At 40.0% G+C, this 18,215-nt stretch overlaps 1 protein-coding gene across 1 annotated transcript in view; it reads right to left on the bottom strand.

Moving 5' to 3' along the window:
* The window catches only part of LOC147150390 (E3 SUMO-protein ligase PIAS1-like), a 58,673-nt gene extending 40,806 nt beyond the window's left edge, over positions 1 to 17,867 (bottom strand). Inside the window, exon 1 of the mRNA XM_086024992.1 lies at positions 17,776 to 17,867. Coding sequence (XP_085881118.1) covers positions 17,776 to 17,799 — 24 coding nt within the window. The 5' untranslated portion in view covers positions 17,800 to 17,867. The remainder of the gene's footprint in view (positions 1 to 17,775) is intronic.
* Between the last annotated feature and the right edge of the window lie 348 nt (positions 17,868 to 18,215).

Raw genomic sequence — 18,215 nt, forward strand, 5'->3', positions numbered from 1 at the left:
TGTGTTCCCATGTCTAACAATATAACAATTATAGATGAACTCTCTCCTCATACAGCATTTTTGTGTTTTTCTTTGTACATATATGAGCGTTAAGGCACCATTTTAGAAGCTACGCATGAGCTTTGCACACTGTTATCTTTATCGTGTGCTGTCGCTGTCCTCAGCTCCGAACCGTAATCGTAACGCATCTCTCGGCCTAGTGACAACCACAACGGTGAACCAGATGAATGAACAGGATGTCTTGCTAATTCGACTGGGGCTTCATTCCATCCCATTTCAGAAGCAAACAGTTTTCTATAGCACTTGCTCGCTTGTAACTGAGAGCACCTGCTCCACACGCACGTCCTCGATGCCACTACTTGCCTTCTCTTTTGGGTTCTCCCCGCCCTGACAGTGTCCACGTTACAGACGCCGATAATGGTGCACTCTGCCTGTCATGAAAAAAAAGGAAAGAAAAAAGCACTCCACCTCTCAATTGCCACGCAAAGCATCAGTTAAATTAAACACATGCTAATTAGTCCCGTGAAAAACAAATAAACCCGGACATTTTCGTAAATTTATCACCCTGCTCCCAGGCGCACGGACAGGGTATAAAAATGTGTACATTACTGCAAATTAGGACAGTTGGTCACCCTATCTTAGACAAACAAAATGTTATTGTTAGTTAGAGACGACATCAGAGAGGTATTGTAGAAGGTGCAAAATATCATATAGCCTAAACCAATCAAAAATTTCTCATAGACCATTAAGAGAACCGTTAAGGGTGGAGTCTATCAATATTTAAAAATTCTGCCTCAGGGCCAGTTTAGTACCGGGGCTTGTTACCCAAATCACATGAGCAAACCCGGAAAACAGGTGAGCCGTGATTGGTCGTTAAATTGCTTAAACCACGGGTCACCAACTCCGGTCCTCGAGGGCACCTGTCCTGCAGGTTTTCCATCTCTCCCTGCTGTAACACACCTGTAAAAATGATCAGGATCGTTATCAGGCTTCTCAAGAGCTTGCTGATGAGCTGATCATTTGAATCAGGTGTGTTACAGCAGGGAGAGATGGAAAACCTGCAGGACAGGTGCCCCCGAGGACCGGAGTTGGTGAGCCCTGGCTTAAACTTTCGATGAATGGAAACATACAACAGTGCCATACCATAACATACAACTGAACTGTACTGCTTGGTGGTAAAATCACCACCAAAACTGAGGCCAGATACATCAAGTCTCACATTGTGACACAAAGGTTGCCAAGATGAAATCCATCCTGAGACTGCAAAGCAACACAAAGCTGTAATGTCACAGTTCAAGGTGGAAAGACGTAACCGGCCGAGAGGCAAAGAGACAATATAATCACACTGCATGTTTTAACAACAATGAAGAAGGGAAAATTGATGACAACAATTAAAACTTGCACTTACCATGTCAGTGAAAAAACAACAAACAGACACCGCATGCATAAATAGAAAAACGTCATGTGTAAAAACGTAAATTTAATTAACTTTCTGAGGTACAATCAAAGCCATAATAGAGGGCAGATGGCATCTTTATGTAGTGAATTCCGCAATAAGCAGACAGATGTGTGAAGTTTGAGAGTCACTTCTCTAACATAGATGGATAAAAGCCGGATCTTCTGTTGTATTCTGATGCAGCATTCCTGAGTGATCTTTGGTAAAAGAGAATAGAGATCCCTTCACAGCATGGAGTGGTGCCTGATGATGTCTGACGCACAACTGATAATACCCCAGAGATGATCTGCTGCGTTTTGGTAATATAAAGAACTGTCAATCTCATTAACCCATTAAGGCCTAAAGCGCCTGGCTCAACTGCTCCCCAAAACCTAAGGTCGCCTTTGGAATTACCCTTGAAAACCTTTTCCCTTGAAAAGTTTTCCCAGAAATTCAACACTTACAAAATAATTCATATCTCAGCCCCTGTAGCAGGCAGAAACATAATTCCAAAAGATTTAGAGAGCTTAGACATGTGGCTTTCACACAGGCAGATTAATAATTAATAATTAATATCTCAGCCCCTGTAGCAGGCAGAAACATAATTCCAAAAGAAGTAGAGATCTTAGACATGTGGCGTTCACGCCAGGCAGATTTTATTATTATTTACTAGTAAATAATAATGTATTACTATGTTTCAATCGAAGATGTAAAAATAACGTGTCAGTGCAAGAGAAGCGCTATTTTAATTTTTTAAAAAATCGAGTGGTAATTACCAACCTCTATTTTGTTACAAAGACGTCAATCTCGTCATTGTTTTTTTAATAATTAATTTGATAAATGTTGGTGGGTCCAAAACTAACTTTATTATGGCGTTTCAAAGAATTTTGTCTTCATATTTTTTACATGTTTAAACCTGTTCTTGTTTTGTAGCAAAAAATAAATAATCGTTTGAATAATTAATTATTACCAAAAATTTTTACATAATCAAGCAGCCCTACGGTACAGTAATATATTACATTTAGGCAATGAAGTAATACAATGAGTACCCTTTACATTTTTGTGATATTACAGTTAATGAGTCTCGTAACGCGTTACAAGTCCACAAGACCACAACACATATTTAATAACATAATTTAAACATAAGAGCAATTAATTACACCACTTACCTTCGCGGAGCACCAACGTGAAGTGACAAAGGCGGAAAAACTTCTTACAAATACAAGAGCGAGGGTTGACAATGTAAGTATTTCGCAATGCCGTGACAAGAACGTGATGGTTTACTTCGCGTGGGAGTTCATCGTGAGTGAAGAATAGAGCCGAATGCATTGTTTACGTTGTTATAATCAGCCCCCCGCCAACATCTTTCCGGTTGGAGTTTTCTAACCATGAGAAATGGTGACTACCGCCGCCGATGGTATGGGAAAAGGAAGATTCAGAACAACAAAACATCCTTTGCCAACAGTGCCTCACCGTTGTTGCTGCAATCGCCGTCGCAAGCCCCTGTATGAGCAGTTCAAACTAAGAAGTGGGACCCGAGGTGAAACTTCATCTACTAAAAAAACAATTACAGACGCCTTTGCCAGCATAACCCCTTATGATAAGAAGTCCAAACAGCACAGATAAATCACCGATGCAATATGTTTTACAGACCGTTTTAGTTTAAACAAATTTTGAAAATTTTTAAACCTATCTTGTTTTGTAGCAAAAAATAATCGTTTGAATAATCGTGATTTCAATTATTACCAAAATAATCGTGATTAATATTTCTTTTCATAATCGAGCAGCCCTAACGTATCCACTTTCCAGGTTGTAAAGGTATAAATACGCAAAAGCACTCCCAGCTCTCGTGGTAGCAACGCGGTAATGCGCTCTAGGCCTAAATGGTTTGATAAAACCCTTGCTTCAAGTCACTGGGATTAACCAGCATAATATGCGCTCTTCAAAATTAGAAAGTTGCTCCTCAAATGAAGCCATTGATTCGCAACGCTGCTTCGCAATGAAAAAAAAAATGATTCCAAGAGCTGCTTTTCATGAAAATGGCTGTAATGATCAGTCCCTACCTAAATTAGAAAAGCAAGTTTTCAGCTGTCAGCCAACCCAACAGGAGAGGGTCACTGAAACGTCTTTCTCTTCCAGTTGGAAGCACACAATTACACTACAAATTGTTATCTAGCCATGTCCATCTCAAATGTGACAGGTTTCCAAGGCAACAGAAGGGCTTAACAAAATCACCACAGAAGTCAACAAGAGCTCCCCCCTTGCTAAATCGTTCCAGACGTCAATGGCTGCTGACAAATTTGAGGCACAATATTAGACAGTGCCTGAGCTATGCTGTATGGAACATACTATTGTTATGCAAAGTATTAGTAAAGTATATTTATAGAGTACCTGATGGAAAAAAACAAGCAAAATGCATTGCATATTGACTTTTGCACAGTGTTTACACTAAATTGGTGCAACAAAGGAATAACAATAGAGCCGGCTTTTATTTATTGTTTTTTTTATTATTTGTTATTCATTGCTATGCTTTTGAAAGTGATTACAGAGCAGCTTCCCACTAACAGATATACGTCCAACACAACTGGGCAGCAGTCGCAAGTCCGGCATTCCCTTAAATACGGCCGCAGTCAAGCATACTGTATACTACATAAATCACTCGCACAGCCAAAGCTCCGCGCAGTTCCTCATCGTAGCTTCTATAGCTAGAACAATGGAATATATATATATATATAAATACTGTAATGTATTTACAGGAAATCCCCAAAGCACATCATGTAAGGGGAAAAAAAGCCAACCTAGCAAAATTTTCAAATATGACCACATTTATCTCGAGTTGGATTTTTCGCTGTCGCACCCAGGAAAGAGACAACATCACGTCAGTGACATCACAGAGCAACAGTCTCAGCTTTAGGTGATGCGAATGCGGATGCATGAGACTGAGCGTGCACTTAAAGTAGGGGACGTGTGAATTGGTTTGTGGGTAATAATGCTGTTATCAGCCGGACACAAATATTAACAAATAAACATCACTGAGACCTAACGCAAAATATCAACAAACACTACATCACTATAAACTTAATTAGTAACACCAGTGTGAGGATTTTTGCCAATAATTTGAAAGCACTCAACTGAAACATCACTGTTGTGATTTTTTTAAATGATGAGGAACGTGTTGGCAAATGTTATATTGAGATTCGAATGAATATGCAGGGTTTTTCCTGGCTCAAATTTAGACAGAGGTGGTACCATCCTGACCATGACGTGCATGTATTCTGTTAATTCAACGGACTCACATTCTTTTACAGGCAACATACTTTAAGTTAAGAGTTCTAATAAGAATGTCTATTAGCGCGCTAAAGCATTCGTTTATTAAAACTAGAGCCACAATTTTTTAAAGTGTTACTGCAAAGAGCCACATTATACCTACGGGCACACAATTAACTGCCTCATCCCGTCCCCTCACTCCCTTAGCTCTTTTTGCATAATTACGTTGAAACAAATGTTTCATAAATTTTGGGGAACAACTCTATTGTTCTGCATGACCTTTTCAAAGAGAGCAACTTGTGCTTGGCGAAGTTCAGTCCCCTTGGTAAAATTCCTGGTTGATGTTTGCATGGAAGGAACTGAAGTACTGCTGAAGATGCGAAGCCTTGCTCAAATGATGCCAAACATATGAGGCACAATGAATGACCCTGCTGAAAACCTCCCAGCATAAACCAGCGTATGAACTCACCAGATATGCTAGTTTTGCTGTGTATTTGTGCTGGTGTTGCTGTTTTGTTCACTATTTTTTTTTTTTTTTTTTGTGGTGTTGCCATTAAGTTCAACAAAAACTGTATCCTGTGTTGAATTTCATATTTTTGTTATGGTCAGATATTTTTCCCCTCCCATTTTGAGAGTGAACTTGGTCGGCAACACTACTCAATATTTTTCCCCTCTATCTCATTTGCGTCTAAATGCATGCGCGAGATGCACATAGCCGGTACCTTGCTTGCTGAATGTAATCTGTTCAATCGCCGTGTTCGGACAAGCCCTTTATCATACGTGCAATAGCATGCCCATATTTGGAAGTGCTGACCAAGAACTAAAAACTGAGGCTTTTTCCCACTGGTTTACAAAATGTATCTTTCATTGTTATAAAAGAAAACCCAGTCTTTGCTCATTTTAAAAAGGAAAATCAAGATTAGACAAGATGCAGCTTTGTGTGTTAATACAATAAATGCACTTTATTTATAAAGGCGTCATCCATTGTCCACAGGCAATGACTTGTAAATAAGTCCACCAAAATAGCAGTAAATCATCTCCGAATGGAAACGCTTTCTGACGTCACGACAGCGCCGCCGTAAAGTAGAAAAGGGCTTTATGAGCCGCCTGAGAAAAATGCGGCTCACGAATCGCGGGTTGGCCAGGCCTGATATAGTAGCGCTGCAACTGCAGTTAAAATACATTTCTGCCGCAGAGGAAAATCAATCGCGCTGTGTTGAGCAATATCAATCGCTCTGGCTGGAGGCGGCCACAAAATTAGCCGGAGGAAGCCGCCTCGCACTTTTGAAAGCAGGAAAAACCCTGACTATGCCTTCCTTTCGCTTGAATAAAAGTTAATGAACTCCAATGTGTCTAATTTATTCTAATCATGGAAATACGGGTCAAATATGGGAAAAATACATCTATACACTACAGGAAATATATATATATATTTATATATATGTGTATATATATATATATATATATACATATACTGTAAATCGATTGAACATCCTTCCATAATCTGTAATCGAATCGCAATTAAAATGAATAGTGAGGTTTCTAGAGATTCCCACCCCTATTGTGAATGCTTAGCATGTACACAAAGGCAGAGGAGACATGAGACCAGGTAGGAGAGCAGAGCAGAGGGCCTGTATCATTAGGGATTAACCTAGCCACAGGCTCTACAAATAGACTGTCTCCTCTTATAAGCTGCCAGAGCACAGATGCTTATTTGTATTGCCATGTTGCTGCTGGAGAGAAGAGAGAAGACAGTTCAAAGACGCTGAAGCAGGCCGGCACTCCTTTGAAACTCAATTAAACGCAACAGGACACATTTGAGAGCCCGGTAATATTACACCAATGTACTTTGTATTATTATGTATTCACAGAGCAATTTAAAAAGGTCCAACGATGGCAACTGATTTGTTTCACCTCTTATGACACTGCTTGTCCAGTAAGCACTTTGATAATCTGAAATACAGTATAATTGGCCAAACTCATAGCAGCTTCCCGAATTAAAAATATCAGTTTTAAGATCCAGGCTGTGGGTAGATTATTTTGGAAAGGGACTGGTGTACTTTTACAAATAATTGGGGAAAAAAATATATATATATATATTAAAAGTACAACCAGGGGTGGGTGATTAAACCATAAAAATCAAATTCATTTGATTTGTCAGTGTTTGTTTTTAAACTTTTTTTTTTTTTAATTGGTTTCAGTAGTTTGAAGTGTGTCCCCACTGATGTTCAATGATTCCACTAACAACATGTGTGCCAACACAGAAGAGCTAGTTTATAGAAGCAAAGTCAATGTTGCCAGCTTCACTGTCGATAGTCATATATCGAATAACATGGAGCCATGTATTCTGATTAGAAAGGATCCGAATGACCAATCGGAATGAAAATGCGCCATACAAACACCCCAATCGGAATAAAAAGGCCGAATCCGAATGGAATTTCACTCAGATTCACAGGTGTGGTATATTCCTTTTGCCAATCCGAACGAGGTGATTTTAAGATGCTTCTATTTGTTTACAAGTCTTTAAGTCTCGCCCTGCCGTACCTCTCTGAGCTCCTCCACTCCTACGCACCTTCCCCGAGCCTCACGCCTGCAGACCAGGCGCTGCTTGAGGTGCCGAGGACTAAGCGGTGCCTCAGAGGGGATCGGGCCTTTTCTGTTGCTGGTCCTTCCCTTTGGACTGACCTTTCATTAAAGGTTAGGCAAGCCACCTCTCTGTCCATTTTTCGAACCCGTTTGAAGACGCATTTCTATAGGGACCGGTGCACGGTGCACGGTGCGTCATCGCTGACGTCGCCACCGGGGTAATAGTTTATTGGGAGCGCGCTGAGGCGACGCGAATACTGTTCTTACACGCAAAACCAACTCGCTGTGTTTCTCGCTTGATTTAGACGGCCGAAATATATACTGTAAATATGGTGGACCGTTGCTGTTTTAGGGGGTGCAACAATGCCACCCACGATCGCAAAGGAAGAAAATTTCACAACGGACTGAGTTTTAAAAGGTTTCCTGCTTGGTGGAAGGCCGAGGGAATCCGAATGACGGTGTTGTTATGGTTCGCCGCCTTCATCATCTGCAAGTCCTGCACCTACTCGTTTGTAAATTGCACATGAGAGGCTAATGATTTAAGTGTAGGCACTCACACTACAACCAAGATACTCGAAAATATCCGGCGCACACAAAGCAGGAAGTAGGTCCGGTTCGTAGCTCCACTCATATATCACATATCATATGCTGTTGACTAATAATAAATAATACATTTTCTTTCTAAAGCAAGACAAGGTTAGCCAATCAATTGGTATTCAGTGGCATACTTTCAGTAACAGCTGCATTACTGTATTGTTTTGAACTTCTCAAAAATAAAGCTCTTGTGAAAAATAATACTAAATAATAATGCAAAAAAAATGTATTAAAAATCAATATACTGGTTTAAAAACAGCCCTTTGAGTAATTCATGGTTAAGTTCACAAATAGTAAAAAGTTAATGAAATTGAAGAACAGAGTTCTAGTTCTAGGATCTAATCAAAGAACCGTAATCGGAACCGGAATTCTCCAAATTCAAACGATGCCTAACCCTACCTTATAGCAGGGATCTTCAATCCTGTTCCTTAAGGGATGCCATCCTGCATGTCTTACATCTCTCCCGGCTACAACACACCTGATTCAAATGATCAGGATTGTTATCCAGCTTCTGCAGACATTGATGATTATCTGATCATTTCAATCAGGTGTGTTGCAGCTGCTTTTTACTGATGTTACAAGTTTTTGCCATGATACCGTTTCAGTAACCGTATCGAAGTATTTTATGCAGGTAATTTGGATATTGTGACAATACTACAACATCCTGTAGGTGAAATCACTTTGACATTGTTTTGCCGTTGTTTGCCTTATATCAAGAAGGGATCTCTGCTAAAGGCAATCACCGAATCACAAATCATTCACACTTAAACATTGCCAAAAAATTGGTGTCCGTCTATACATACGCAGCAGTTATCTTTTGCGCAGGAATCTTTTGAGCCTTGGTACATAATTCCAAGCTGTTAATATTTTGATGACTTTCAAAACTTGGATGATATCAGGAGAAAAAAAATCCCAGAAGGCAAAAAAGACAAAAAGGAAAAGGAGAACAAATTATTAAAATCAAAAACTGGATATCTGAGATTTTATTTATAACCGCACCACCCAGCAATAAGTACAAATGTTAGGGAACTATTTCCCTAACTTAAGAGAGAATTCTTTTATATAATGTTATAGCAAAGCTTTCTAAAATGACCTGGTTTCAATTTCAACACTTTCGACTTTTCTCACTATTAATATTCCTTGTTATGACACCATTTTCCTTCATGCATCCTGTACATTATATTGATAGGTCTATACACAGAAATTTGGGTAGTCAAACAAAACCACCAATCAAAATACCGTTAGGCAATAGTAACACACAATGAGCATGTTTCAATTACTGCATAAAAAGGTGCAGATTAAGAAAGTATTTTTCTGAAGTCAATTCTGTGAACTTGCAACATGAATGAGAGCGCCGTGTCCTCACTTTCGCCTCCAAAGACTAAATCAAGCTATTCTCTGGTTGACAACGGCTCTTCTGTTTATGTGTCATGTGGAAACTGGTTCAATTTTCACTGCATCTATGGCTTCTCTCAAGGGTAAGGTCAAAACATTAAAGATTTTAAGTAGGAAAAAAAATCACTATTATTTACACTTTACATACAGTGCACTCTTTGTTTGTCATAAGAGAAGAAAAGAAAAATTATTACCAAGACTGGTGTTGTTAGGATATTGTAATTTCCCACATCCAGGCCTTGTCCACACATAGCTGGGGTTTTTTAACAACCGCATACCCCCCTCCCCCACCCCCACCCCCACCCCTGCCTGCGTTGGAATACACATAAAAAGAATTCATCCACACAAAAAAGCGGAAGTGCGTTTTCAAACGCATGCCAAACCTCTGGGTGGCAGTAGTTAGCCAAATACTGTCTATTCAGAAGGAACTTCCATCCTTTGACGTCACTTCTACGAAACCAAAAACACGGCGCCGAACTCCTTCGGGAGAACCGACAAGAGGTCAGAATTGCTTTTAAACCTTTCAACGAGAAGCAGTGGTTGGTTGCGGACAAATAAGTAAGCAAAGAGCGCATCGAGAATGGCTACAACCAACGCAGCGCCGCGAGAATCTCGCATGAAAACAAAAGTCGCGCAATGACGTCAAAGCATTGTTGTCGCGCGGTGACGACGTAAATATCCGTGTGTAACCATCCACAGCAAAACGCTAATCCGGGTATATCCGAAGATATCCGCAAATCTCCACTGCGGCCGGAGTTTTGCGTTTTTACTGAAAAAGCTCCGGGGACGTGTGGATGATAGGACTAACCGCAGGCTTATATCCAGCATTTTCAAAAACCCCAGCTACGTGTAGACAGGGCCCCAGACAAATGCTTGACAGTGACCCTGCCCAGTGGGAGGTACTTTAGCTGACTTCAAAGCCAACATGGAAAGTGCTAAGTGCTGTATTGTAATGTCCAATCAATATGTCAAGTGAATGTAAACAGAGAACACACACACGCACCTCTTTCAGCAGCTTGAATAACGTAAACTCTTTGAACAGAATGTTCATCTTATAACAGGAGAAGGTTGTAGGAGCATCAACTCTGATTTGAACCAGCACCAACTGGCTTCAAAAATCTGTGAAGCGATCATGACTCCAGACTCGTTGCCTTGGTAACCACATCACGCATACAACTGTGGTGACGATGGCAAAACTATAGTAAAAACTGAATTTCACATTTCAGTCATATGATTACACTGGTCAACAACAATTTTTAACCAGAGATGGCACATCAGGTTTTTGAGATATTTTCAATTTTTGTTTTGAAGTTTGACCTGTGAAAGCTAAGCTTGAACAATACGGATTTCCCCATGTGTTGTAATTTATAGAGATGACGTTAATCCACCTATTACTGAACCTAACCTTTAATTCATAAATATTTCAAATTCATATATTATTATTATTAAAACCTGATGTGCTAAAGAAAAAAAACAAGGGAGGATCCGGAATCAGCCAAAAAATAGATATCTTGTTTACTTACATCTCTGATTTTTTAAAAATGGAGTAAAAGATTGTCGAGCAGTATTATTTTTCCACAAAAAATCTTCAAATCATAATGCAACATTAGAAACTATAATAATATTTCGATTAGGTCAGGACAATTAAGTGTACATTTTTCCCATAATATCCACTCCGGCAAAGGGTAAACGTTTCCGTCAAAATTTCCCACAAATGTCCGTATGCAAATAATGTGAATATTCCCACAATTCTCCACTCGGCCAATGATGCATTTGATTGGTTACAGCATAAACACAACATTGCTTGTCAAATTAAGTTTAAAAAACACAAAACACCCAAGTCTCTGTGTACATATTGAAGAGCAAAGCTGAGACTCAAACGCCAACCTCAAAAGTAGCAATGTGTATTGGGAGCCGTTTCCAGGTTCCTTTAAAAGAGCCCGCACATGATTGTCAATAGTCATTGACTGCACCGGCCAAGTCTGCAGTAAGGGCTCAAAGAGGAGAGACAGCGCTAGTACAGAATAGTGAAGAAAATAGGGGACAGCAGGAAAAAAGGAGTTATATCTGGACACACGGATCGGCTGATCAAAGCAGATGCACTTTTTTCCTCATTGTCAAACTTAACGATATAAAAGTTATCTGGATGCTGTTTTTTTTTTTTGTTTTTTTTTTTAAGGGTATTTTGTACTCTTCCTTTTTTTTGTGGGTCTGAGTAGAGTAAATAAAGGATATGTTTTTGCCTTGGTGCTCTGGAAAGTTTCCCCCGCAATGGAGGGCATTTACTGTATATCGCGAGCATCAGGCCAAAACGTCCTGCATGACAATTTTGTAAATTTCATATTTTTTCACAAATCTATACTATTGGCTGATCCACACGTGTGCATTATGTTTACAAACTGTTGAAAATTATTGAAAATGGCTTGATCTCTTTGGCAATGCAATGGTAATGTTGAACAAACACTTTTCAAGAGTCTTTTGGGTCTCTTGAAAAGTGCTGATTTTGGAATTAAGAAGATTCTGCCAGATGCCAGCTAAAAAAAAATTAATGGGGCAAATACAAGGGTTTATAACTACCTGTATATAGACTTTATATTGTACTATCACAAATGATGTCTGTAACATATATTTAGTAATTATAATGTAACTAAGGCAGTTGTTCTCAAATTTTTGTTAAAGCAACTGCCATCAGCGTGCCATGAGCGTGCAGTCGAGGGAACACAACATTGTTTCAAATATGGAGGAGTGTCCCGTCTCAGTGACGTAATTTAATAGCAAGTCCACATCCCTAGCCTGGAAATGATTCGAGGTTGAGAGGACTGACTTCGGTCAGAATAACATTGTTAAATGTGCCAAAACTGTCTGTCGCCCTGAAGAGCAATTCACCTACAAATCTGAAAACTGCGACTACACAAGCGCGCTAAAGAAAAGCTAAGTAAACATACACACTCAGAAAACCTTCGCCGAGCTGAGCAAACAAATACACCGTACCTTTGTCAAAGCAAGTAAACGTTGGTGAAACATAACTAACGACGCCATCAGCATAACATTATTATTCTCTTCAGCCAGCTTGAGCGCTCGTAGTCCGCATCATAAATAATTTTGCGACTAGATCGCGTGTAGTATGTGTAGGAAAATTTTGGTAACTGTCTGTCAAAAGATTGCGGCTGAATTTGTTGCCACTACAAACGTATATGCAATAATATCTCCCTTGCTGTCTGTGTTAAGGACCCTCCACGAATTACATACCTGTATTCTAGGGTGACGCATGTGGCATAAATCACCATATATCAAATAAAACTTGTTTTCATTCTGACTGCTGTAGCAAACACATTTTCTCAATCTGGGTTGGCAGTGGTAGGCCAGTACTTACTGCAACTAAAAATGTCATGATATCTGTCATGAGGAAATAATAAGAGACATTCAAATCAAATAAATATTCACAAAAATCAATTTTAAAAACCCATATACAGTACAGGCGGCACATAATTTGAAGTTTGTCATTGTTCAATTTAGCCACAGAAGATTGGTGTACAATGTGTTGCAGATGTATGCCGCAATTTGAAATATAAACAAGAGCTGTTGTTTACTAATGCTGCATATCCATAATTGTTCTGCGAAGCAAGTGCAGATTTACAATATTTCTTTTTGGTAGAATATCGTCAAATTATCATTATCAAGTTTTTTTGAAAAAATATCAAGATTTTTTTTTGGGGGGGGCTCATATCGCCCACCCCTATAACTTAGTGGGCTAAAGTGTTGATATAATAAAAAATTAAAAAAAGATGGCAGAGATTTTATTCCTAAAATACACCTGTATTTACTGTTGTAAACCATTACAACATTATGCAACATTGTATACAGTATATACACTGTTGGTTGTTTTTTTTTTTTAAATCCACCAAGATGGTGACGCAGCGTGACCTTGCAACCACCAAATGGAGAATGATCAATGCATGTGTGAATGTGTAGGTGTGTCGCCTAAAGCCCGTAAATGTATGTGTAGCTTGTCTGAACGTTTAGCAAGCCATCCTCCACAAAAAAGTGCCTGTCGTTTGGCCGTTTTCTTTGCTTTTACTTTAAAATTGATAAGAGCACTGTAGAGTGGAAGTGACCTCTACTCACTTCACAACAAGCAGCAGTTGAGCAGCTAGATCGTGAACAATTCTTCCAAAAAAAGAGTCTACAAGCTGTCTAGTGCCACTTCCAGTTGAGGTTTGCTGTCAAACTAAACATAAAACAAAGAGAATGTTTTTTTGAGAAATAAAGCAAATCACAGAAGGGGGGACCAAACATGTTTTAACTGTCATCTATTTGTTTTTATATAAGCAAAGGGTCATTTTTTTAAATCACCTTTTTTATTTTAAGGTTTATTGCTTTCACTTGTTGTATTATTGCTATTTTGTTATTGTAATGTAAAGTGCTTTGTTAGCAGCTGTAGCTGTTATGAAATGCGCTATATTAGGGGTGGGCGATCTGGCAAAAATATCATATCACGATTTTTAAAAAAAATAAAATCACGATCACGATTTTACTATGACTTTTTTTACATTGTTTTTTTAAGACTAATTTGCACATTTCTGACCATTTTCCTCATGTTAAACATATAAAACATAGTTAAAATGTGTATAAAACTCAAAGGAAAAAAATGACATTTTAAGTGAGCAAAGCTTTCTGAACAGGTTTTAATTTGAATAGTGACAATTTTTATCAAAATGCGCAGTGAATGTAAACATAAAAGGTAACATAATGTAAACATAAAAACACAGCTCGTAACGCAGGTCTAGTACTTTGAAGAGTCTTTTAAAGCCCTCGATTTCCACTGTTTTAATGGGAATCATGTCTTCAGCAAGGTAATAAGTCACTGCCTCAGTTACACTGCTTGCTTGTTTTTTCATATGGAGTGCTCTTGTTCAATGACTGTGTTACCGTGGGTTGCGTTAGCTTGGAGCTAGCGGCTGCCTCTGGCTACCTCTGGCTACCATGTGTCTGATCTCCGTTTGCTTTGGCTGTCGCCGAAGTTGTTTGGGTGCTGTCTCTGTCTCCGCAAGTGGTTGCCGGTAAACAGGTTTGTCGTGTTGCCATCTGACGTCCAAACCGAGTCTCCGCAAACTATGCAAATAACTGGTTTGCGCTTTCTCCTCCGAGGAAAAGCCAAACCAAATCGACACTGTGGATGTGGAGTTTCTTTTCGGGACCAACTCTGCTTCGTGGTGACTTTCCGGCCGCTATAGCCTCCCGCTATACAAACAAACAGTAAGGCGGGGAGTGTCACGTACGGTGCACTGTGCATGCTGTGATTGGTTGGTCGGGTATACGCGTCAGCAGCTTTGCGCCGACATATAGCTAAACTGTTTAGAATGTGCCATGTAGATGATCAAACGATCTTTCGGCTTTATGAGATCGTGAACACGTTAACCCGCTTAACGATCTGATATCGTTATATCGCCCACCCCTACGCTATGTAAATAAAGTTGTATTCTACTGTATTGTATATCAATTGGGTTATGTCTGTGCTCCATCTGTTATTTGAATCCCAAAGAAACAAACACATACTGCAGGACTCTCACCTCTCAGCCAAAGATAAGTTTCTTATCAGCATGCTACAAAGCAATCTTATTTCGACTTTATGGATTATCTCTCAATGCAAGAACCCTGTTGATTTTCCATTATAGTTTATACGGACTACAAAATATATATAAATATATATAGCTACCTTTGTAGATCATTTCGGTTTCATCTCAGCTTTCTTTTCACTCTAGCAAACTATGAAACACTGAAATGCACATCATACATGCTCAAAGCCTCCAAATATAATAACTAAAACAAGCATGGCCTTGAGCAGAGAGGAAACCACTGACTAATTTATCAGGGCATCAATCATAACACCAAGCTTTTAGTAATATTTTTGTAAACATTTCAGTTCCAGTTTGTCATTTATCTTTGAGTGGATTTTCACTGCTGTCCCAACTTCTCATTTTATGAGATTTATTTTTCAGATTCATTTCTACGTATGCAGCCAAGTCCATACTTGTGCTAGTAACAAATGTCCATATCCATATCTCTGCCTTCCTCTTTAATCGCAGCATGATGGGGGTTAGGCGGCTATGCTGAGACAATGAGAACGTCAGCTGGCATTAAGCAACAACCAATGCATTGGTGGAGAACCTAGGACTTTGTGACCGAGCAAAAATAAAACCTGAGAGGAACTGTGAAATCATTAATAATGTAAAATAACAAGCCATCCATTTTGTGTTGAGTTTGTCCCCAGAGTAACAAGTGAGCTGCAGCCTATCCCAGCTGATTTTGGGTGAGAGGCTGGGCACACCCTGAACCAGCAGCCTGCCATTCACAGGGCATATAGAGAAAAAAAAAGAACACTTACAGTCCCAACTATGGGCTGATTTGAGTGTTCAGTTAATCCAACATGCATGTCTTTGGAATGTGGGGCAAAGCCAGAGTACCTGGAGAAAACCTGCACAGGCACAGGGAGATCATGCAAACTCCACACAGGAAGTCAGCTGAGATTCAACCCCAGAATCTCAGAACTGTGAGGCAGACGCGCTAACCGCTGATTCACATGCTGCCCCATTTGTTTGTTGAATATTCATTTACATTTTTTTCAGTATGGCAGTCAACGCAACTGAAAGGTTCCCTGATTCTGTCCTGTCCTGTACTGTAGATAGACCATTGTGGAAAGATAGCAGGGTAAAGTCTCTAAAAATTCAGATCAATATCTGCTAGGAAGGTTCTATCTCTGCCATATGTGTAATACTAAAGTACAAAAGTAAACTTTTTTTTTTTTGTCAATTATACAAAACACCACATTTTGATAACTTTACTAAATGGAGCATGGGGACTTTCCATGCCCCAAATAGTTTCCTTCTTTTTTATTACCTGACAATGCATGTACTGGGAAGGGTGGAAAAAATCATGTTACATGTCGCATTTTGTTGTTAACAGCTGTTGACTCAACTTTTATGCTATTAAAACAAAGTATTCCACCAGCTTTTATAACAAGAGTAAGCAGAAACACCAAAAATGACCAAATAAACTTTAGTGATATTTGTTCTGACAGATTAGGCTTAGAGTTTTAAAACCCAACGCTGATGGTTTTAGGCCGGAACAAGACACAGTTGCAGTGTCCAAATTCGTAGGCTGCGTCCTCCAAAAGGCAGAATTTGAAGGACACATGATATACCTTCCGGTGCGCCTTGACCTCTCACGCCAGAGTCCAAATTTACACAGCCTTTGAATCCCGTCCTCGTTTCCATAGAGACAGGCCCTGAGCAAAGGCTGCTTCTGAGCACACCTTCGTAGCGTACATCACTACGCTCTTCTTCTACACTTTGTCTGTTCTACCAGCCAAGCACATTGCCCCCATCTTGCGCTGGTACAGAAGACAAGTGAGTGTCGCTAAGCCTGTCAAAATTTGGCACGGTTAATGCAGTCCACGGAGGTTACATGAGGAGGAGTTTTCGAAGGACTCAGCCTGCGAAGGGTAGTTTAGAGTACGCAGATTATGAATTTGGACATAGCGACTTGACAATATCTGACAACTCCCCTAAATTAGGCCATGGATGGGGAATATCTTGTTTCTCTGAATCTGTTCATGCTCCCTGCAGGTTCACATTCATCTGTGTTGCAGCTGTCCCTGTATTTTTTTTCCCTGCCTTATAAAACCGCACAATCTCACTCACTCAACTTTGTTTGACTTGGTTGAAAAAGTAACAAGGATATTATGACAAAGGAATTCGTTTTAAAATATAGGAAGTAAAAGTAAATGCACAAGTTAAAACACATTCATGAAAAATTGAATTAAGGTCAGTAATGAAGTATCGAGTGTTAAATATGCGCACAAGGTGCATGCAAAGTGTGATGAAGAGTTATTTGACGTGCCTAACGGTTCAGGAGGCGCCAAAGAACTGCACTTGTCATCAACAGGTAAAGTGAGCGTAACATATGGACGGGACAGGTAATAAACTACGGTTTCAAGAGCTTGGATTCGTCGGTTGAGCTGTGCAAGCAAATGTGCAATAAACTATGCGTGGTCTTATTTTTCAACGTAAACAGCGCGCGCGCACTCACACGCGAACCGCTGTCATGTTCGAGCCCCGTCTGACAGTTCGGCGAGACCGATCGCTCGCTCGCCGACATCTGCAAGCCTGCTTCCAAAAGGCACGTTTGAACCCCAGTTGTGTAAGCTTCTAACGTGCCGTTTAAACCCGAAAAATTGATGCGAGCCCATTCAGCAGCCGCTGAATTGGGGAGTGGGAGGGAAAGGGTCCGTCCAGTTCAGCCAAACCCGCGAGTATCCATATCAACATAAACACGCTCGCGCGTGCACTCAAAAGTTGCCTGTGACTGTTTGGGCCGTCAACCTCATATCGGCCCAAATCTCAGCACACGGAGGCTTAAACCGGCAGAGCGACGAGTGACTTGACAATTGAACACTCGCCAAGCGCGGAAAACGATGCCGATTTCAGGCTGCGCCTTACCTTGAGTTCCGCACTCTCCGCCATCTTGTATTTCTCTGCGCAGGCGTGGTGAGGAAGCCCAGCCACGGGGACGCGCACGGCGCTTCGCGAACGCGCACCAAGCCACCGGGTCATGCTCACAAACAGGACATGTTAATTCGACAAAAAAAAAGCTGGTGTACTGTGTTGTTGTTGTTGTTGTTGTTGTTGTTGTTGTTGTCGTTGTTGTTGTTGTTGCTGCTGTTGTTGTTGTTGTTTTTGTTGTTGTTGTTGTTTTGTACATATTTCAGTCATTATAAATTCATTTCATCCTGATTTAGGCGCCACGACTCTATTTCAGTTTTTTTTTAATTCATTCATTTGCAATAAGCTCGATCCCACCATTCACAAGGCATGCTTTTTTCGGTTGTATAATTAAGCACCAGAATAAATCTCTATGTTATTCCATTATACTTTCGCCG

The sequence above is a fragment of the Filicampus tigris genome, chromosome 3, assembly GCF_054856515.1.
Source record: "Filicampus tigris isolate MCC_2025a chromosome 3, RoL_Ftig_1.0, whole genome shotgun sequence".
Lineage (NCBI taxonomy): Eukaryota > Metazoa > Chordata > Actinopteri > Syngnathiformes > Syngnathidae > Filicampus > Filicampus tigris.